The sequence below is a fragment of the Rattus norvegicus genome, chromosome 5, assembly GCF_036323735.1.
Source record: "Rattus norvegicus strain BN/NHsdMcwi chromosome 5, GRCr8, whole genome shotgun sequence".
In the NCBI taxonomy this organism is placed as follows: Eukaryota; Metazoa; Chordata; class Mammalia; order Rodentia; family Muridae; genus Rattus; species Rattus norvegicus.
Window position 1 is genome coordinate 76279041 of NC_086023.1, and position 22007 is coordinate 76301047.

Sequence of the window (22007 nt, forward strand, 5' to 3'; positions counted from 1 at the left end):
CAGTAGTCTGAGTCTGTCATGTGACCCAGATAAAGTCATGATTCAAACAAGCTCAGGCCCAGGGAAGCGGGAAGCAGAAAAGGAAGAGGCTTTCAAGTGGCAAATGAAGCCACACACACAGACAAGGGCCAACGTTGATGTCACTACTTAAAAATAAATGTATTATGTAGATAAACTTTAATATGTTGGCCATGTGACTTGACCACTGTAATTACCTATGAAAATCAACTATAATACCTATCTTAAACTGTTTGGCTTACCTGACAGTATTTACATCCCTTTCCACTACCTCTTGAACAGTTTGATCGATTGTTTACACAGGTCTCTTGCTGTGTCTAACAAGGAAGTCACTCCTCCTCCTTACTCCTGCCCAATGTTCAGACATACAATGTGTATGTAACTGCATTTCCAATTTAACATACTGAATACATGGATGAGCCACGATACCTGACATTCAGCTGTCCTTGTTCCTCATCCCCCTCAGAACCGGCCATAGTCAGATGGTGAATGATGGACTGTGGGCTGGAGTGACTGTGGCTTATGGCCAGGAAAGCGTCACCTTCAATCCAGGTGAGAAATCGAAATTGCAGTGGGCTTACATCCTCCTCCTCTTCCTTGTTCCCAAACTGAATCCTGTTTCAAATATTAAAGAAATACGATAAGAATAAAGCTTTAAATCATGAAACTTTTAAGACCTTTCCTTCTATAAAGAAGAATATAGACAAGTCCTTATTATTTGCAGAAACCAAACCTGAGCTCCAGCACTGAACTCTGTATCAACCAATTCCCTAATATTCAAGGTCAATGGACAAGGAGGAAAAGAACAGAGCTGGCGGCTGGGAAGAGTGCTGTAGAATGTGGCCTCTGGACGTGACATAGCTGATGCAATCCTAAGCTCATAGCAGCAGCAGCAGCAGCGGGGACCTAGTCTTACTGTGGAGCCCCTGGCAGCTGATAGTGGCTGCAGCAGGGGCTGCTCTCTTTTGAGGATGTTCCAATAGGAGGAATCCTACAATCCAGTGAATGGTTCCATACTCATACACATGTGGACAGCACTAACTGGATTTAGTAAGTTATTTACACAAACAGAGATAGGAGGACTAAGTTTGGGGAGGGAAAGGCAAGGCAAGAGTTGAAGGAGGGAAATGGGGGGCAGATATATGTCATTGCATACTTGCATAAAAGTCTCAAGAATAAAGAAAAAAAACCCACTAATACCAAATACCAGAACCCTCCAAAACAATGTTTGTCTGACTGAAGAATGTTTATTTTAAATGAAACTTCTCATATCCTAAGATCTTTAGTTTGAAGAGCATATTTCTGAAAATAACTATGCAAGAAAACTCCACACTAATGGACCACAGAGCCCTCCCAAGACACCAATAACCAACTCAAACAAGATGCCAGCAGAGGTCAGCCTCCGTAGACCGGGCCTTTACTAGGGCCCCTTCATGAAAACAACAAATAAGGCGGGGACAGCCTCCTTTCTTCTGACGCTTGCCTGATCTGGGCATCTTTTTGTCAACTGACAAAGGAGAATCCTATCCTCCGGATCCAGTGGCAATCAGCAGTAGCCACTTAAGAAGCTGGTGCAGAACATGATCTGCTCAACCAACTCTCCCTCAGCACTGTCTCCACTGCACACCGTGTGGCCAGAGTCCTCACCACACAGGCAGCCTGGGTCTGGTTCTCACCAGCTTTTCCCCAGTATTCCCTAACCCCAATCAGTTCTTTCCTAAGAATCAAAAGGATTCTGAGGAAAATTGTGTACTTAGGTTATCTTCTCTGAATTACTAGAATTTTCCTCCTCTTGACTTTGTAAAAATATTCTACCCCACAACTGTCTAAACTGTGGGTTAGGATCATATGGGGTCACATTACTGCATGTGAGAAGCACAAAGTGAATGAATAAGTAAATGAACAAATGAAGGAAGGACAGAAGTGATAAGACAGAAAAAAGGAAAAGGAAAGTAGTGGTAAGATTCTATGGATACCACAGAACTGGGGCTGCTATTTTTATATGTTTCTATCTGTCCTGTGTGTTCATGAGGCTAGGAGCCTAGTTCTTTAACCACAAGTGGGGCTCTTAATCACACACTACACTGCTGAAGCCCTGTGCCAAAGCACTGGTGCCAACAGGTTATTAAACCCCAATAACTGGAGCCAAAGTAGACTTTTCCTTAAGTTCACAGAGCTCAGGAAATGTTCAATTATTACAGTAATTTGAAAACTGTCTAATTTAGCATAAAATGAAGGAATATAAACACTTTAAAAACTTAGGCCATGTACTGTGGCATACACCTTTAATCCTAGCACTCAGGAGACAGAGGCAGGCAGATTTCTGTGAGTTTCAGGCCAGCTTGGTCTACAAAGTGAGTATCAAGGCAGCCAGAACTACATAAAGGAAAAACCCAGTCTTGAAAAACCAAAAATCAAAACAAAACCAACAAAAACAAACCAACAAACAACCTTAATTAGTATTCTATATGCAGATACCAAAGCATATACTTGTAGGTATTTATTAAATATTTGTACATATCTAAGAAACCATTTCTGCATTCTATTACTTGTACTTGTTTCCTATTAATTCTGTAACAGGTGTCCCTAGTAATTAAGAACAGGACAAGCCAAACTTAACAGAATCAAGCTCTGGGCTCTGCAGTATTCATCAGGCCCAGGGCCCTGGGCTGTTACACATCCTCGAATTCTGTCCTCTTATCCCAATACGCTGGCTTCCACATCCTTTTGCAAATGCCTCCAATGGCATTAAATATACCCAGCCATTTGCACTGCTGTTTCTAAGACAGAGTACACTCTGATTTCAACCCTGAGTCTAAAATTACAACACTCAGGAATTCTGTTATCTGAAATGAGACCAAAATAAACACTGACTTGTGTCATCCACATACTATCACCACGGATACCCCCATGCATGTAAGGGAATGCACTTGCGCCTTACTGTCTTTACCTCCATCTTCCCATAGGAGTCTCTAGAGATAACAAGACTGCTGTGGGAACAAGAGTCTAGGACAGGGCATGAGCCTATCTTCCTTGTCACTGGAATACGCAGTACACAGTAAAGAAAGCGACTGGCTCCTTACCTAAGCTCAGCTACTATACCTACTTCACATTTCCAGAATAAAGGCTGGATGAATCCAGGACAAAATGATACCTGGTTCCATTCTCAGGGACTCAAAATATTTAGGAACCTACCTGTATCTTTTTTCCAGATGAGGTGTTCTAAGAGGAACTTTAAATCCAGTTCCACCCACAGCTCCTAGTTTCACTGTGGAATCCATGTCTGGTTTATCATCTAAAAAGCAAACAAACAAAAATTCAAATATAATCATTTCAAGCTATTTCTCCTAATGTCAAGGATGTAGGGTCTTACAACAAGTGGATGCTAGAAGATAAGTAAAGTAATCTAAAATATATCGACATCTCGGCCTCATTCTTGAATCTCCACATACCTTTCAGGCTCAATCAAAACTTGCTTCCCATCAATACCATGTCAACTACAGTTTTCCCTAGTAAAAAGAACTCTTCAGCAGGGCCAGAGGGAGGGGCTGTCTTCCCCACACCATGGATATTCTCCATAGTCTCCAGCCTTACACCCTCCACAGTTCTTAGTATTCCTAAGACAGTTTTGCTGGGCAGGGTGATAAACAGCTTTAATACCAGCACTTGGGAGGCAGAGGCAGACAAATCTCTAGGTTTGAGGCCAGCCTGGTCTATACAGTGAATTCCAGAACAGCCTAGGCTACATGAGAAACTGTGTCTGGGGGGGGGGGGGGGGTTCAGGGGAGACAACACTCTTTTTCACTGTTAATCTAGTTCCCTGATCCAACAGGCAATATAATCCTCTAAAATAGCCAGAACACTGTACCCTATTCTAACTCTTTAATGACAACTAGCTCATTCAGAACAAAGGCCTTCAAGGCCCTGAAAGAGCTACTCTCTGTCATTCCTATGCCCCACCAAACCCTCTCTCTCTCTCATTTGTCTTCCTACGGTCATCGATCATCTGGCTGTTTTCTAAGCACAGAAAGAAACAACATCACTATGGCTGCTTTTGGCTGCTTGAAATGCTCTTACCCACATGTACTGTTTCTCTCTTGGATTCTCAGCAGGACTCTGCTCAAACACAGAGAAGCCTTCCTTGTCCCCAACAGTCCACTGTCCTCCTCACAGCCTTCCTATGTTACTCAATACCTAACCTTACTGCACAGCACAGCCAGATGACAGACCACGGGGCTCAATGGTGAAATGTGAGCATTACTGATTAAAGACCGGTTGTACACATCGAGGACTACAACAGCACTGTATAATGTGGAAGTGAAATCGGAGGAGCCGGTGGTCTGTCCAGAGAATTCCTATGAAAACCAGGCTGTCTGTTTAGAAGGGCAGATGAGAAAGTTGGAGCGCTACTGTGAATGAATTAGCTGTTACTCTCTTAGCAGCTATGGAGGCTTCTTCTCACTGAAACAGGAACAGGTATTTGAAACAAAGTTACAACTGTCAGGATACAGCCACAGACTTTCATAAATAACACTAAATGTCAAATTTTTCAGGACTCGGGAATAAAGGCACTTCACATTTGTGGCCACATGTACATGCAGAAAAAGGCCCAGAACACTAAGACTGTGTGAAACTGTGTGCAAAGTAAGGAGGAAGCAGGAAGTCTGAGGACAGGAGGATGCTATGCTACCTCCAGTAACAGACTCTTCAGAATCACCAAGGCACAGGCCAGTTAAATACCATGACAACAAAACCAATTAGACTTTAGAACTTGAGAAACACTGGCTCTGAGGTGACACCACATTGTAACTTGCTTCTGTTCGGGAACAGGGACTGACTGAGCTCCTTGTTCCCATGTTTCCACTTACCACACTTGTAGACAGAAATCTGGTTACTGGCGTCAAGGACAGCAAGGTCATTTCCAAGGTGAGCAGAGAACATGACTTGATTCACTGGATGTGGGATCAGCAGCCGGTAGGTACACATGGGAGGTGGGGTCACAGTCCGCTGGAAGACTGTTACCAACACCTTGTCTGCACAACGAGAAGGAGGATTAGCCAATGCAGGTGTTCAGTGTGTACAGCAGGCAGTAAGCATCTGTAAGCACCTAAATGATAACTGTGTTAGACACCTGCAGTAGCTCAACAAAATAACTTCTGGCACTTCCTCATTAATAAACTTAAAAACAGTGCAGACATGAGGGGCTCCGTGTGCACGTGGCTAACATGGCCCCTACACGTCCAGTGCACTTGATCCCCGTCAGGTGCCGGGGATCAGGGCAAAAAGACCAAGAGGTCAGAGTTCCAGCTTTAAGGAAGGTCTGTAAGGAAGAGAGACATAAACTAGAATAGCCAAAACCTCCAAAAACATAAGGGCTGCAATTAGGAGGCTGAGGCTGGAGGGATGCCATGAGGAAGGAGACTGATCTACACAGGGACTACCAGGATATATTCCAAAACTCCATCTAAAAAAGACCCCCAACACACACATTAAAAAAAGCACTTTTCTATATATAAACTCATAATTAAGGTATGACTAAGTTCTCTGTACAGAACATGATTATAGAAATCAGTATTAAAAGCACTACACAGAACACTGAGAGCCAAGAGCATCTATCTGCTTTCAGCAAACTGCCTACGGATGTAACATTCTGCAAAACAGCTCTCCACCACTGATCCTACACCTAACTAAACACCAATCTTCCCCACAGCAGGTAACTGTCTTGGATTTGACTAAGCATCCTGAAAAAGAGGCACTTTATAGTGCTTAAACACACACTGTGGAATGTACAATCAATACAAGCCTCACAGCCCCCACTGCTATATTATGCTCCACTGTTCTCTGCAAAGGGAGAAAATTATCAGTCTTCATGTTCGAAGGCCAGACAAATTAATGTATAAGGCTATAAATACTGTTCAACAGGGAGTTGGGGTGGGGTGGAACTAGGGTTTTCAGTATAGTATATATTCTATACAATGACACTCCCAATCATCAAAGACATCAAACAAACCAAACCAAAATGAAGATTTCTTCACTGTTCTGGTTAAGCCAGCATATCTGCCTTCACAGACACACTCTGCAGCAACTTACTTCCATCAATGACAGCCACATTTGCCAAGTCATCGGCACTATTTCCAGAGCTCCGATCAGTGGTCCAGTGCCAGTCACAGCATAGATACCGCCAGCCCTGACAGAGAACATGCAGTCGGCCCGGCGTCACTGGGTCCCACAGCAGAGACACGATCTGGTTCTTCCCCGTGGTGCTGAAGGGCAGGCTTTGCTTGAGATACCAGTGATAGTTCCCCACGGTCCAGAGCTGGACTGCGTGTGGAGGCAAAGGAAGGGAAGGCATCAGAGACAGGACACCAAGCTGCAGACCATTGACAAAAAGGGGGACAGGGGTAATTCTGTACTTTGTCCAGGAATTTTTCTTCCTTTTTGGTCTCTAAAATAATAATTATATAATAATCGATGTCAAAAGATGTAACTTTCCTATGAGACGAACTGTCCCACATCAATGTCAGAAGCACATTTATTTTCGTCTCTACCTTCAATTCTGTGCTTATGAAAGCTAAGACAGTATTTCAGCATGTTTCCTCCATGCAAAGTTGGGCAGAAGATAACCAGACGAAGTGCACAGCTATGCATGACACAAAGGAATACAGCCTGAGAAATGTGACATCCATAGGCATCACCTAGTGTGAGCATTACAAAGGATCCTCACACAGACTAAATCAGCTACAATGCCCCTGGGGATACAGTCCATCGAGACCAGGGCCTAACATGTGGTCTACTGTGGACAAAGTCCTTCTGTGGCATATGACTGCACCCAGGCAATGCAGCCAGGTTCTAGATCAGCGACTCTGTGGTAAGCAGGGTGTAGGATGCCTGTTTTCTTGTGGATGCTTTGCATACAATTATGTCCATGGCTATCCAGTACTAACCAACATTAGCTGCCTGAAAATTAATACACACACCCTCAATCATCCCAATATGCATTAAAATGACCAACTGTGCCCAAGCTGGCCTTTATCAATAGAAAACACACATAAATTGGGATTTTAGCTCCATGAAAGAATTTAACTTCCCCACTAATGCTTAACCTATTATGATCACAGGAAATAATGCCTGGCCCTCTAATGACACCATTACATTATGTCTGTGTGGCCATGGGCTAGCAGGTTGGACCGCAGGTTCATGCAAAGGAAGGCAGACACTGTGAGGATGTGTACTTTTGTTATCTGTGTCTGTCAGTGTTAATGTTTTCTATATGTGAATCACTGGCCTTTGAGTGGCTGCATATTAAAACCACTGGAAAGTTTGGGCATGTTTGGTTCAGTAATTTTTATAAGGCCCTGATTAAATCCTGAACACAACCAAAAATAAACAGATAATATACATATTCTCTATCCCAAAACAATGAATCCAATTCTGAGATGAAGCCTGTTTCATTATTTTTATTAAAGGTTTAGCCTGGGTTAAAAACTATTAAAATGAATGAATGAATGGCTTAGTGACAGAGAGCTTGCACTGTAAGGCTAATTACCTAGTTACCTAGCATTGGAAGTAACAAGAAAGAAAAGACAGACGTAATCCTAAATGCATACTTAAAGTTGCATGCCCACACATCATAAAAGCTGTGAGTCCCTTGTCTCTGCTCTGCTAGATGCTGCTCAGAGAGCCTTTAAATAAAATGATTATCCAGGATGGATGAAAGCTTTAAAAGCAAAGCCAGGGTTCCCAGGAGAGAAAGAATTGTCTCAGTACCACAACACAAAAATCCCACCTGAACTTACAGCCTGCCACAGAAATTGCCAATGTGCCACCCTGACATGCTCATGAACCCATTCCTTAACACAGAGCCAGCCACAACTTCTTCTCCCCATCCTGTGTCTATATCCTACTGGCTCTGCTCGCCAGAGAACTCTGAACAACTCATGGGTGAAACCCTCACAGATCCAAACCTACCCGTCCCCATCAGCATCCACCTACTTCAGCTACACTGACATCACTGAAGGCCTGAGGAAGGAGGAGGGAAACCGCACAAGCTTCTACTTCCACAAAGAATGCACAAAGCATGAGCCAAAGCTCAGCAGCTGTCATACCATAGCTTTTCAGAGTGGAACTGCCTTCCTTCGGGAGGTCTTCTAGCCACACAGCAAGCACCGAGGAATCTGCATTCCACAGCAAGTCATTTACCTGGGAGGGACAAAAGTCATGCTGGCCTTCAGTTGTTTGTCTACTGCAGACTCTGGAGTGCACCCATAAGCCAAATCACCCTACAACACTGGAGCTGGTCAGCCCAAGACACTAATGTCTAGCTCCTAAACCAATCTACAAAACTGGTACTTTAAAAAGGACTTAAAATATGCATTATGCTTAAACATTTATATACAAATGTAAGACAAAGCAAAATAACATTTTTAGAAAAATCAAGAAATTTGACTATTAGGTATAGTAATGTGTTATTATGTAAAATACACTATATCTTACTATGTAAATATATTTAATACATAATACTAATTAAGGTACAATATAAATAAAGAACATGGTTCCATAAAAAAAAAATCTCTTAAAATTTTACACAAGAAAGATTATCCTACATGATTTTATAAAATTGTACACATTTCCTGTGACTCTGCCCAGGAATGTGTATAAGTTGGTATATAGGCTGCTCTTTTAATATTTAACTATTGAACACCAGGAAAGCTAGTCATCAAAGCAAACAGCAAGGACAGCTCTTCTATTCCCTGTCTATGACTTTCCTTAGCACTCTGCTCTGAGAGTCAGAAGCCATCCTTTCCACACGGTAGGTAGCTTCTGTTGCTAACCTCTGTCAGACACAACCCTCTGCAGCTAAGGAGAGCGCTCTAATTGGATGGCAAAGAATTCCCACACCTACCTTAACTTCATCTTTCAAGAAAGGAAGTGTAAAATACCCATGAAGAAGTCCATTTTTCTCAAAAAACACAACGTCTTGCTGGTTGGGTTTATCCTGAGTAGATGCAATCAGACTGCCTGAGGGTCTTAAAGCAAAACCTGAGTTAGAAGAGTCAACCATGTTCACCCTGCAGGCCCAACCCAGAAGAAAAAAATTGAAATCTTTTTTACCAGTAACAGGTATGTGGGGTGTGTGTGTGTGTGTGTGTGTGTGTGTGCGTGTGTGTGTGTGTGTGGTGTTTGTTGTGTGTATACATTTGTTTGTGATGTTGGTTCCAAGGAAGTTCAATTGAAGTATTAAAAACAAACAAACTACATTTTCCTACATTTCAAGCACAATATCCTCAGTAATTCTTTTCTTTTTCAGTTATATAACTTCACAAATGTTCCATGCTTGGGAAGAGATGTTAACATTTCCCTCCTGAAATCATCTTTAGTCCACTTGTCTCATTCCCATTTCTTTCCATCCTCTTAAATCGAACTCAGCCCCACTCTAATACTGGTGGCAAGCAAGATGTCTGCAACCTAGAGGCTACTGGCTTTGTATATGGCAGTTACTGCTGCGACAGGAGCCATTTAATCTATCTGTATCTACATGCAGCTAAATGACAGGCAAGCTGTGGTCTCACAAAGCAGTGCATCAAGGAAACAGAGAGAAGGCAGATGCAGAAGGCAGCCCAGGTTTCTTAGTAGCAGACTACCTGCTGTGGGAATCTGTCCAAAAGAAAGGCCTTTAACCCTGTCTCACAAAAATCCCTTTCTCCCACAGAGTGTCAAACACTAGGACTCCCAACAGACACATCTCTTTTTGTTTCCCACGACAGCCATATGTATAACCATAACCTTTAAGGAACTAGAGATGCAACCGGTGTCAGGTCTTGGAACAAGGGAATCTATGAAGAATCCAGTATGCAGCTGAATTCAGGAAGAAGGGATGGAAGGGAAAGCAGGAAGAATCCGAGGCTCATCTGTTCACTCACTTCCAAGCCAGGGAGGGCCCCAGCCCTGGCACAGACTCACTGGTTGACTGCAAGGCAAACTCTCGGTTCCATACTCGGATTTTCCGAGCCCCTGCAAAGGAAGTAGAGTAAACAGACACAAGCACTTAAAATACTATGGTGACTCTCACACACTACTTTCTGACGGGTCAAATCTGTATTTAGTAGGTGAGGCTTAATCAGACAGCCTCAAAGCTTTCTTCTAATTCCTAAGCCATTAACATCTAAAGCAGCACATCTTTCCCCACTCTGTAATTAATACTCTACTCAAGGCAAAAGGAAAAAACTTCTCTAGATTTTAATTTAGGTAAAATTTTTAGTGCAATTTATTTCCATACCTGTTTGTGAGCAAACAACACTCACAGCAAAAAATTGCCCATCCCCACGCCAGGTAATTTGTGGTCTGTGGTCATCCCAGGACAAGGCAGACTCATGCTAAAGAGAGAAATAGTAGTATTACTGGGGAATCAATGCTCCCAAGTCAAACAAGCCTTGGCCACCAAATACTCATCTTTTATAGGATTTTGAAGCTATATAGAAAAACCAGTATCAGATACTCTCCAGGAACCCTTCTATAAGAGCTCTTAGTCCTAGAAATCAAGAATAACTTAAAAATAAAATAAACACAGCCTTTCTTCTTTGGGCATTAGCAATGCTACAAATACACTTATTAAACACAAGAAGCCAAGGAACAGGTTAGGGATCAATGGCAAGGAAACAAGCGTCTGTCTAAATATACAGAGTCCTACTACATGACAGGACAGAGTGGAGAAACGAGGGAAAGTGGGTAGAGAAGGGCCAGCAGCAGTAGCTACAGCAGCACAGATAACGCAGTTCTGCCCTCTGCAGTGCTAGCTGAAGAACGGTCTCCAGTGCCACCTGCATCTCAATCCAGAGTCCAGAAGCAGTCAAGCCTATGGGTGGGAGAAAGGTGAGCACCAAAGCACACTTCACATTCCAGTGGTGGCTCCATTTCAAAACACTGCTAGCTCTACCCTGCCACAGATTAAGCTAGCTAGACTATATTGTATCTTACTAAGACACTGCCCTTTGATATACAATACATACTCCCCCTAGTGAAAGGTTGTTGTGCAACTGTTTCCTCCAAGATGAAACATTTCCTCTTGCAGGGAAGCTCCTTCAGCAGGAAGATAAAAACTCAAAATAGCTTCAGGAAGTCCCTGAAAATTACCAGATTCACTAGGCCCCACTCTCTGGTGGTATAAGCAGTAAAAGCTGAAAGTCTCTTGTTCCAAACAAGCCAAGCTACAAAGAAGATTCTGAATCAGACCAGCTGCTTGGGAAAAGCAGAAACCAGCTGGGCTGCCTGGAAGAGGTTTACACAGAGTCACTAGGATTGGACACTCTCCAACCTGTTGAGCTACCTGCAGGCTAGCCAGTATATTCCTGGTTTCCCAGCTTTTGTGAGCTGTCACGCATACTGGGGTGGGCCTTGGTAATGCAGCTGTCTCTGAGTCATTTCTGCTCCTCTAAGTAACCCCTTACCCAGTCTTTTAAGTAACCCAATAAAACTCACTGGTTCACAACGTTGGACTTTGGCGGTATCTGTGCTTTAGTCTATTGTGGGATTCTCATCTTGCAGACTGTCTCACACAGACTGCAGCATATGCAAATTCTTAACAAACATGTTTTAATTAGTGAGAGAGCTCATCCAAGAAAGCAAGAAAGCATGAAACAACTTTACGGAGCCCAGCAAGGTACCAGCAGGGCATCAAAACAACACAGCCTAATACCAGATCATTCCTATAAGTATTGCTTCTGAGTAAGCAATGGACTTCTACCCATTTCTGAAAACTATAAACTTTTAAGTCAAGACCAGGCCTTTAGGAAAAACGAAAGTAATGAGCCAAAGTTACTGTAGTCTATTGGACAGTAAATGAGACTGGGTGCAGTCCATAAGAAGAAAAGAAAACTATCTCTTGTGGGTGACTCATTTCCGTAGGGCACCTAGCAGCTACCGCTTTATTACAGCAGAAGACATACTGATACCACTGGTCTCTCACAGGCCAGGCAGTGCTCCAGCACATGGCAGAACTGAACACCTATCCTCCCGCCTTACCATTTGCACCGGAAAGGTTATTGGCCTGCCTTCTGAGCCGTGGAACTGCGTGTCCTTACTGCCCCATCCAACGGTGATAAACTTGCCTATGGTTTTGCAAGAACAAGAAGACATATAATAAGCAAAGGAACTGAAATCAAAGCAGTTTCATTCATTCTTCATGAAGACAGTCACTAGCAACTCAGGAAGTTGAGCATCAGCCATCAGGTTACAAGCTGAGCCTCCAAATGACCTACAGCAGTGAGTCCAGCAGGAGAGGAAATGCCCTCACCTTGGAAAGCGTGACACAAGTCAGAAATCTGACCAAATATGAAGAAGTTAAAAAAATGTGTCCAAGAATCACAAAGCACATATCTCAAGCCAATAGCCTGGAATGAAACTCTAATTTTTAACTTTAAATCAACCATCTAAGCTTTCTGCTGGTGCTGAAAGGAGCTTTATTTCATCAAATGTAGTTCCTCGTGTAGACTTATCTGAAACTCCACAGTGACAGTGCCTAAAATCAGAACACAGGCTTCCTATGCTCTAGGCTGTTTGCCCTAAACGAAACTACTTCTCTTATACAAAATACAGTGGCAAAGATGCAGAACCAGCACAGACTTTCTGCTCCTAGAAGTAAGATGTAGCATTCGTCCACAAGAGGCAACAGAAAGATGGGCCGGACACCATCCAGGACTAGGACTTCCCTCTCCACTAACTCTGAAGCAGACCACCTACAATTCAATGAATTATGGCTCAGCACAGCCACTTCTGGTTTGCTTGCATGAGCATGTCTAAATGCGATAGGCCCTCAAAGGACACCCTGCCACCACACATGAAGACTGCTGACTATTGCTGTGCTCAGCTGTGAGCTTCTCTGACAGGTCCCCAAGAAGTAGAGGACCAGAGTTAAACAATGAAAGTCTCCCAGTGAGATCAGACAGTGAGTGACGGGCTCACAGCAAGGATCTGCAAACTGTAGCTTGTCTACGCTCCCAAACTGAAAGCACAAACTTAGATTTTCTTTCCTTAATTTACTGCAAGGTTTAAAAAAAAAATTTAGGAAAAAGTCAGGATCAGAGGTCACTTTTCTAATTTAAACACTGTGAGTGACCTTACTCTGAACCCTAGACTCTTGGAGCACTATCTATATCTGCTCGGTGAACAAGGTCACTTGTTCTCATGATAGCAAAGATTCTCTGTACACAACTGACTCCCATGCCCTGCATGTACGTACTCCACATGACAAACCCTGACAGTCAGGAGTCACATCCATGGAAGAGCTCATCATCGGCAGACCAGCACCCCATCTTCCTTCTGTTACTGGTACCTTTTTCTCTTATCACCTGAACTTCTGGGTGGAGTCACAGTAAACTCTTTTCTTCTTCTACCACATAGCCAAAGCCAGTTTATATTTCAAACTTTAGGCTGGCATTTCTCATGTTACACATGGATAAGAGGAAAACCACAAATGTAAATTCCAAGTTTCTCAGCTAACTGTAAAAAGTGTACTCACATGCTTAAATGGGCAACAGACTCTTCCTGAATTCATTCCCTCTTCTAGGTCCACATTCACCTACAGGAACCTATAAACCTCATGCCCTGTCTGTAATCTTTCTACACATACACACACACACACACACAAACACACATACACACACACGTCACTAAGAGCAGCCTTACTAGACATAAACAAACAAAATATCCACAGCATTTGACTGCATCAAAACCATTTAATCCTGCACTCCTGCCCTGGCACCTGGCATGCTGCCTTATGCCCAGGTCCCTGAATGAGCCAGGGTGTCTGTAAGGAACAACTGGCTTGGACGAGTCCTCTACTTCCAACCTTGACCCAGCTCAAGTCAGGCTCTAGAAACCTCCAATCTTCAGTGACTCCTGCTGTTCTCTTATACATGACTCACAAATTAACTCATTAAATCTGTGACATGTGCCTTAGAGAAAAAACAAACAACATAATCAATCACGTTCCTACCATGCATAGCACCCCTTGGTACGTTTCCAAAGATTTAGTCAGAGGGCAATTCTAAGATTTTTTTTTTTTGGGTTTGGTTTTGTTTTGTTTTTGTTTTTGTTTGTGACAAGATCTATATAATAGCCCTGGCCGGCTGTCCTGGAACTCACCATGTAGACCAATATGGCCTCAAACTCAATAGTTTCACCTGCCTCTGCCTCTCTAGTGCAGAAATTAAAGGTGTGGCCAGCACACCTGGCTCTGAAGCATCCAAATGCTGTCCCCAAGTTAGCAGAGTGAGAAGGGATGAAGGCAGGGCCTAGCAACAGTTCAGAACCTGCCCCTAACAGTACCTCTTCAATTGGGCCAGCTGCTCATGATCTCCCAGTGACCAGAGCTCCTTACAAGTCAACAAGTATCTCCATTCTCTTCCCCATCAGTACACTCACAGCCTCAATGGTCAAATGATGGTGGCCAGACCTCAGCAAGAAGGCGCTCTGAAAGCCACGGGAAGATTCTGATCTAGCTGGTAGGAAAGAAACGCTGCCTTCTACCTGCCCCCACTCCTTTCTTGTGGTCCACTGAACTGTACTCCAAGCATGCTCCCCTTATTCTAGCCTGAGTGACTCTTCTCCTCCAACTCTAGTATGAATTGTTCCTCAGGGTTAAGCGATATCTAGGAGACTTCATGTATAGGTTTCTGCTCCCCAGGACACAAAAAAGCTGCCTGTCAGACCCAAAGGGAGAATAGTGATATGCCTGTTACGAACTGGGATGGACTGAAGTTCTTTGGGCTTATGATGACGAGGGTTATGAATAAGAAAATGAGAAAAACTGAGGAACTTCAGGTCACAGAGTATTTCAGAGCAATGCTTACCTTCTCCAAAATCATCCTGGTGGATCTGCTGCTCTGTGATTACTTCATAGTCTCTTGTCATCATAATCAGGGTCTGTTGAGCTTAGGGGAACAAATGAAAAAATCTTTTTGTTCATGTAACAAATTAGTCATTCCAAGTGTCTAAGGAACCAGAAGCTACTGAGTCAGAATGAGGAATTCCAGGAAGAACAGGTAGGCAGATGCGTGCATACAAAGTGTTCTGAACCACAAGCTCTGAGGAGGCCAGTCACAGGTGCTTACTCCTAGCTACCGACTGCATAAATTCACATACAAGTCCCCGGGGCCTCCTCTACTACTTTAAAAACTGCTAGTTTTCTAAGACGTTTCTATAAACATAAACTGAATTCATCTGGAATAAAGCATCTCGCCAGAAAAGAAAACCAGGCATAGAGACAAGCTGTGAGGAAGGTATTTACTGGACAGGCAAAACAGCTTGACTTGCCCCCAAGCCTGACGACCGAGCTGGATCCCTGAAGCTGCACAGCGCACCGACTGTTGCACATCCACACCCATGGCCCTGGAGCTACTACAGAGCTCCCTAATTAGTGAATGAGTCTGAGAGCAAGGAAAGTCAAGAGGCTCATGCAGGGCCTAGAAAGATTCTGGGAAGGTGTCTCACAGGATGGAAATAGGCCCATGAGTGTGGCTTAAGAGCTTAAAACTCAACTGCAACACACTCACACTTTCTCTCTGTGTCTCTCTGTCTCTCAGCAACTCCTACTTTTAGAGTAGGTTAAGGTAAGCAGTGCTCACACTGACTGCTGAACTCAGCAGATTCCTCAGCTCTCTAACCCCACTCCTCACCCCCAAAGAGCACAAAGCTACACAAACAACTCAGTTTGCTAACAGAGAGAGGCAGTGTTAAGAATAATCACCTTGGGTTGGGGATTCAGCTCAGTGGTAGAGCGCTTGCCTAGGAAGCGCAAGGCCCTAGGTTCGGTCCCCAGCTCCGAAAAAAAGAACCAAAAAAAAAAAAAAAAAAAAGAATAATCACCTTAACATTACAATCAGCTGTCACTGTTTCAAGACTTGAGAAACTCTGAAGTCCATTTGACATTAGGAGCAAGTGTTACAAAGTCAGTTAGGCACTAGGGAAAAGCTTACCTGTGGCAAGCAGCAGCAGTTCTTGATCAGGACTCCAGCTCATGACAGAGATACCACTGGCCACATTCCCAACACATTCCAGCTGCGTCAGAGAAAAATCAAGAGATGTTTAGAATACCAATTTCTCAATAACGGTTTACTATGGACTCCACCAAACTATCAAAATGTAAACACACAAAGGTGGAAGATCCACCAGACGTGCCTTCAGGAACAATTGCTGAGACACTAGACACACAATTAAGCATAGTAAGCAGGACATAAAACAATGACTCTATGGAAGGCTTAGTTACTATTAAGGTCCCTGTGAAATAAAGTGCATCTTAGAGCAAGCAGAGGTTTGGGGAGTCCAGGGGAGTTTTGTGACGGCCTCAAAGCTCAGCAGGACCAGGAGAGAGAACCATCAATGAAGCAGCATGGAGGCGTCAAGGCTTAACTGCAACTAGGTCCTAAGGAACACACAAACCCAGGCATGAAGGACAAAGGTCAAAGGGAATTTGAGAACATCGACCGGTCTTATCAGGCAGCAAGGACATGGATTCTGCCTTGTGACAGTGAGAAGCCACAAAAAAGAGTGATCTCAAAGGAGATAAAATAGACTGGGCCTGGCTCAGGAATCAGGAAACAATTTGGAAGGAAAATTCTAACTTAAGTATGATCAATAGTAGTTAACTTATCCGTGACAAATGTAGACAATTCTCAGCGTGAAGGAGGAGTAAAGTTCACTAGCATGTTCAAAGAGATGCTGAGGAGTGAGGATACCACAGACTGGGATGGCAAGCTCCGCCTGGGACTCTGATCATGACAGGGCTACCTAAGCTATCTGAGCCTCAAGCGTTTCTAAACGACAGGCCCCCTAACAAGACCACAGTAAGGAGTAAATAAAAGTTTGCACTAGAAAGACAAAGAGAAGGGCTTGCCATAATCTAAGCCTCTACATTTACAAGCTGCATTTATTATCCCACTTTTAGTAACACTGCAATTCCTGTGACACAACTGGTGCTAAAGACATCAGACTTACTGGAGAAACAGACGCTTTTGTTTTGTTTCTGCTCTTTTGCGTTTTCCTGGAACTATGTACCAAAGCTAGCCTTGAAATAATGGCAATCCACCTGCCTCAGCTTTCTAAGTGCTAGGACTGTGGCATGAGACACCATGCACAGCTTCGAAGAAGTATTTAAAAAGGATCAAAAGGGCTGGAGAGATGGCTCAGCAGTTAAGAGCACTGACTGCTCTTCCAGAGGTCCTGAGTTCAATTCCCAGCAACCACATGGTGGCTCACAACCATCTGTAATGAGATCTGATGCCCTCTTCTGATACATCTAAAGATAGCTACAGTGTACTCATATAAATAAAGTAAATAAATCTTTAAAAAAAAAGGATCAAGAAATTACATAATTAGGAAGGTAAGAATAAAAGCTCAGTGCATAAAGCCTGCTGCACAAGCCTGAAGACCTGAGTTCCAGCCCCAGAACCTGCACGATACAAGGAAAGGACTGACTCCCACCAGCTTGTCCTTTGCCCTCCACACCTACCATGGCACTGCCACCCCCACACTCACATTACACACATAATCAGAGAGAGAGAGAGAGAGAGAGAGAGAGAGAGGTTGGAAATCCAGAAAAATCAGTCTTATTCTAGAGTAAAGAAGCAATAGGCTACAGCGTAACTCCCCTCAAGTCTTAGAGTATGCTTCCAGTATCTAACAGTGTATTACGGTAGTGCTTGTATTACTCTAAAATTATCCAATCAGAATTAATATTATACATTGATATATATATATATATATATATATCAACCCAATTAAAGAATTCAGAAAAGGTAGCACAACACAAAAGTGATTACTTTTTATTGAATGTTTAAGTTCTAATTTAAAATGTAATGTCCCAATCGTTCTGTCTGATTAATGGATGCAGTAGACTAAACTGTTTTTTAACTCCTGAAATATCACCAAAACCATTTAACTTGCAAATATTTTAATGCCATGGCTATAAATCAGACCTCAATACAAACATGTGGCTCTGCCAAGGGAACTTGGTACTTCCTCCTGACCAGGCCTTACACCCACCTGCTGTGTGCTGACATTGCAGACTATGACGTCCCCAGAGGCAGTGGCCACACACACAGATTCTTGATCCAGCAAGTCCTGAATACCCACAATGCAGCCACTTCCATCCTCTGGAAGAAAACCTTCTGCCACCAAAGAAATTTCAGTCTTCACCTTTCACAAAACATACATACACACAAGCAAATCAGTGTTTACATTCAAGAGCCATCGGAGTTCAAGAAGTAAATAATAATTCCTAGTTATTCTTTTTATATATGATTTATTTTTATTTTGTGTATGGTTATCTTGCCTGCATGTATGTATGTGGACCATGCGTGTACCTAGTCCCCTTGGAGGCCTGTTGAGAGTGTAGGATTTCCTAAAGCTGGAGTTGTAGATGGTTGTAAGCTGTGGTATGGGTGCGGGAACTGAACTGGGGTTCTCTTTAAGAGTAGCCAGTACTCTTAACCGTCAAACCATCTCTTCAGACCTTAATGATTCTTTCCTAACATATAATCTTTCTGAGTATTTTCCCTAGATTAAAACCCAAACTTTCATTCTAGAAATATTACAACTCTATTGTCTTCTCACAAGAATACCTAACAAATCCCTGTTGCAAAAAACGAAGACAACAAAACAAAACAAAAACAATAAAACAAACCCAAGTATGTCCTGTTTAAAAATATCTTATAAAAATACAGCTACTGCATGTGCCCTTTATTCACATTTGTTTCTAATGGGAAATCAAATTCAGGGGTTTTACCTTTGAACACACGTCTAGCCCCTAAATGATGTTGCTTTATATTTCTACAGTGTGTGCAAAGACAAACTATCTCCTAAATAAAAAGCATGAATAGCAAAAAATAATCAAGGGAACATCTTACAATTTTCAGCAATATCCATGGTCAGTTCTAGCACTAAGGACTGGGATTTTAGCCAGTTTGGGTTTGAAGCCCAAACATGCTTGAAAGACTCTACAAGTCTCAGGAAGGGGATTTCAAACCACAGCTCCACAAAATGAATAAAACATAAAAGCTCTATGGCAATATTCATGTAGATTCGTAATTGATCACTAATACAATACAAATTCACAGCAGACAGGATGAAATGTGAGGTACTCATATAAAATATATGGTCAAAGCTTTGCCAACTTAGATTACACAATTAGCAGAGTCAAAATTGGCTATATTGTTAAGTTCTATCTAGCAAGCCATCTACACAAAGCAAAGAGAACAATTTAGTCAGGAATATGTGAATTACTTTGGATCTAAAGGAGGACGTTTGGAAGAAAACAAGTGCACGAACAAGGCAGGAGCTGGCAACTTCATCAGTGACTTACTTCTTTTTTCACAGGATCTACTTCTGTCAGTCCACGTTCTGAGCCAATCAGAACTGTCCCCTGTTCAGCTCGCAGACAGAAACACTGAGGTTTCCCTGGTGCCTGAATGTCCCTAAATTCCAGGGTCTGATGCAACTTCAGATTTCTCATGATGAAACAATTTCTGAGGGGTAAAAAAATAAAAACTTCCCTCAACGAAACATTAACTCCTAAAAGAGAAAGGACTACTGTAACAGAGCTAAACGGCCATCCTCACATTGAGCATGACTCAGGAAGAAGTGGTTATTAGAATAAGGGTAAAACTCAATGTGAACATACCAGCATATACACGGCCACACTCTCACTTTCCAAAGCTTCTAGCTTTACACAGGACTAATCTGGAGATTAATTTACAACATGTTAAATCTGGAGACATAATCAAATGATAACCATAGCATATGCTAGGATCCAAGGTTGCCAGGATCCAATCACCATGATCCACATCCCTCTCCATGAACTTGGGAGACTATTCATTAAAATCTGTGCTACCTTGCATCCATAGAATCAGGGTAGAAATGATAGACGGTAATAGCAAATTCAGAGGAGTCCCTTCTTCTGATTCTCTGTCTGTGACTACCATCCCAGCAATCTGCCTTTACCTTTACAGGGACCCCAGGTCCCAGACTCTGGTACTGCCAGGGCTAGCCTCATCATTGCCATCCCAGAGGCAGGAGCATTAATCAGGCACGCTGCATCCTCAGACACAGAAGTCCAGCCCCAGGCCTCATCCTGAGTTTCTGGGCATCACTCTAGAGTCTGAGTCCCAGTGTTACAGGGCCTTTCTATGAGGTGTTAGGGCCTGATGATGCCGACATCTGCCCTAGTGTTGCTCCCTTCCCGTGGGAACTGCTTCCTTCAGCTTACCTTCTAAATTACTTGCTTTTCACTTTTTCCTTTCCTTCCTCCTAGAGCAGTTTAAATAATTCTTCATAATAAACCCTGCTGAAATACTGTGTGGCCTCTACTTTTCTGACTGGACCCTGACTGATAAAGCACAGCAAAGCAATCTGAGTTTTTAAAAGAATAGCTCGGGTCAGGTCTGGAAAGATGGCTCAGAGGTTTATTATGAGTGCTGGCTGCTCTTCCAGAGGCCCTGAGTTCAGTTCTCAACACCTACACAGCAGCTAACAAACATCTATAACTCCAGCTCCAGGGAGTCCCATGCCCTCTTCTGGCCTCCGAAGCCACTTCATGCACATGATAAAAGGCAAGCTCATTAGTCTCTCTAATGCCACAATTCTTTTAGCATGAACACTGACTTCTCTAAATTGTCATTCCAACACTCCTCACTCATTTAACTTTTTGGAGTTACATAGCCCTGTATTTTTCTCAGTGCTTTCAAGTTAGGAAAAGAGTATTTTCCAAATGATTGTAGGATCATAATCTGCTAATAGCCTTCCTTTGGCACCTCCTACTGCACCTCCCTGGGTTCCATGAATTCAACTTTTCTCCATCCACACATGTGCCAAAAAGTCCTTTCATACAACTTTGATCATGTCCTAAAATTCTGACCACTGCTCCATTTTCTCCCCGTGGTCCCCTACCTTCAGGCTTAGATAGCTCACTAAAGGGAAGATTAGATAAACCTATATACCTTGTAACTGAACAAGTCCAAACTGAACATTAAACTCACTATCACTCACTATCTCCTGATATTATCATAAGCTGACCCTTACATGCACATGAAATGCAACCTGAAAAACAGAGAACCTGCTGATCTCTTATCAAATAACAGCCTATCCTGGCTTGGGACTCATTGTCATCTCTGTTTCCACAAGCTAAAATTTGCCTACGCCTCTTTTTCTTTCACTTACACATAGAGGTATTCGCTGGTTATATATCATGGTTCTCAACATACAAACGAATCCTTTACACAATACCTAAGATCCGTTATGTGACTTACATCAAAACTTGCCAAATGTTAGGCCCTAGAAACAAAAGACTACACAATCACTGCCATCACAGAAATCCCGGGTTAGGCAAACCAGTTAGGAAAGCAAGAGATACACTGTTCCACAGAAATGACCCAAATGCGAGAAAGGATCCGCAGCACAGCACAAAGGCCTCTATTACCTATCACCTTCACAACGAACTAACCAATTAGCTGGTAGAGGTTTTATCTATATTCTGCAAGGAAACCAGCAATTGGGGAACAGGACCCTCATCCCCCGCAGCTGTGTCCCGCAGCGCCCCAGGTTGGATCCGGAGCAAAAGTATACACAAAACATCCGAAATTCGAAGAGAGAGGCTGTCCACGCTGCCCCGCCCGCGCGCGCAGACAGAGGCGCGTGCATCTTCCCTGCAGCAGGGCAGAACTGGCCCGCAAGACCAGGCCGCACAAAGCAGCTCAGACTGGAACGGACGAATGCTCACCTACAACGCCCTAGCGGAACTGCGCCCTCGCCTCAGTGCGCGGCTCCGAACCCTCACGGTACACTGGGTTTGGAAGGGAAACGCCAAAGCACACGGGAAACAAGAGACACGAACCACCGATGAGCGAAACCCGCCAGGTAGCACAAGAAAGGCGGCGCAGACGTGGTGTCACCCACGAGACGCACTAACTTGACGTCACCAGGTGGGTGTGGCCAGATGCACC

At 43.2% G+C, this 22007-nt stretch overlaps 1 protein-coding gene across 2 annotated transcripts in view; it reads right to left on the bottom strand.

The window, feature by feature from the left end:
* The window catches only part of Elp1 (elongator acetyltransferase complex subunit 1), a 52441-nt gene extending 30496 nt beyond the window's left edge, over positions 1-21945 (bottom strand). The window contains exons 1-14 of one of the 2 annotated variants that reach the window (NM_080899.2): positions 21785-21945; positions 19373-19535; positions 18055-18207; positions 15990-16071; positions 14865-14945; positions 12037-12122; positions 10295-10391; positions 9939-10029; positions 8921-9044; positions 8124-8217; positions 6109-6339; positions 4887-5051; positions 3214-3313; positions 448-633 (exon numbers count right to left, since the gene is read on the bottom strand). In NM_080899.2, the coding sequence (NP_543175.2) occupies positions 448-633; positions 3214-3313; positions 4887-5051; positions 6109-6339; positions 8124-8217; positions 8921-9044; positions 9939-10029; positions 10295-10391; positions 12037-12122; positions 14865-14945; positions 15990-16071; positions 18055-18207; positions 19373-19522 (1640 nt within the window). In that variant the 5' untranslated portion in view covers positions 19523-19535; positions 21785-21945. The remainder of the gene's footprint in view (positions 1-447; positions 634-3213; positions 3314-4886; positions 5052-6108; positions 6340-8123; positions 8218-8920; positions 9045-9938; positions 10030-10294; positions 10392-12036; positions 12123-14864; positions 14946-15989; positions 16072-18054; positions 18208-19372; positions 19536-21784) is intronic. The other variant, XM_039109191.2, reaches the window with a different exon arrangement.
* Positions 21946-22007: the final 62 nt, after the last annotated feature.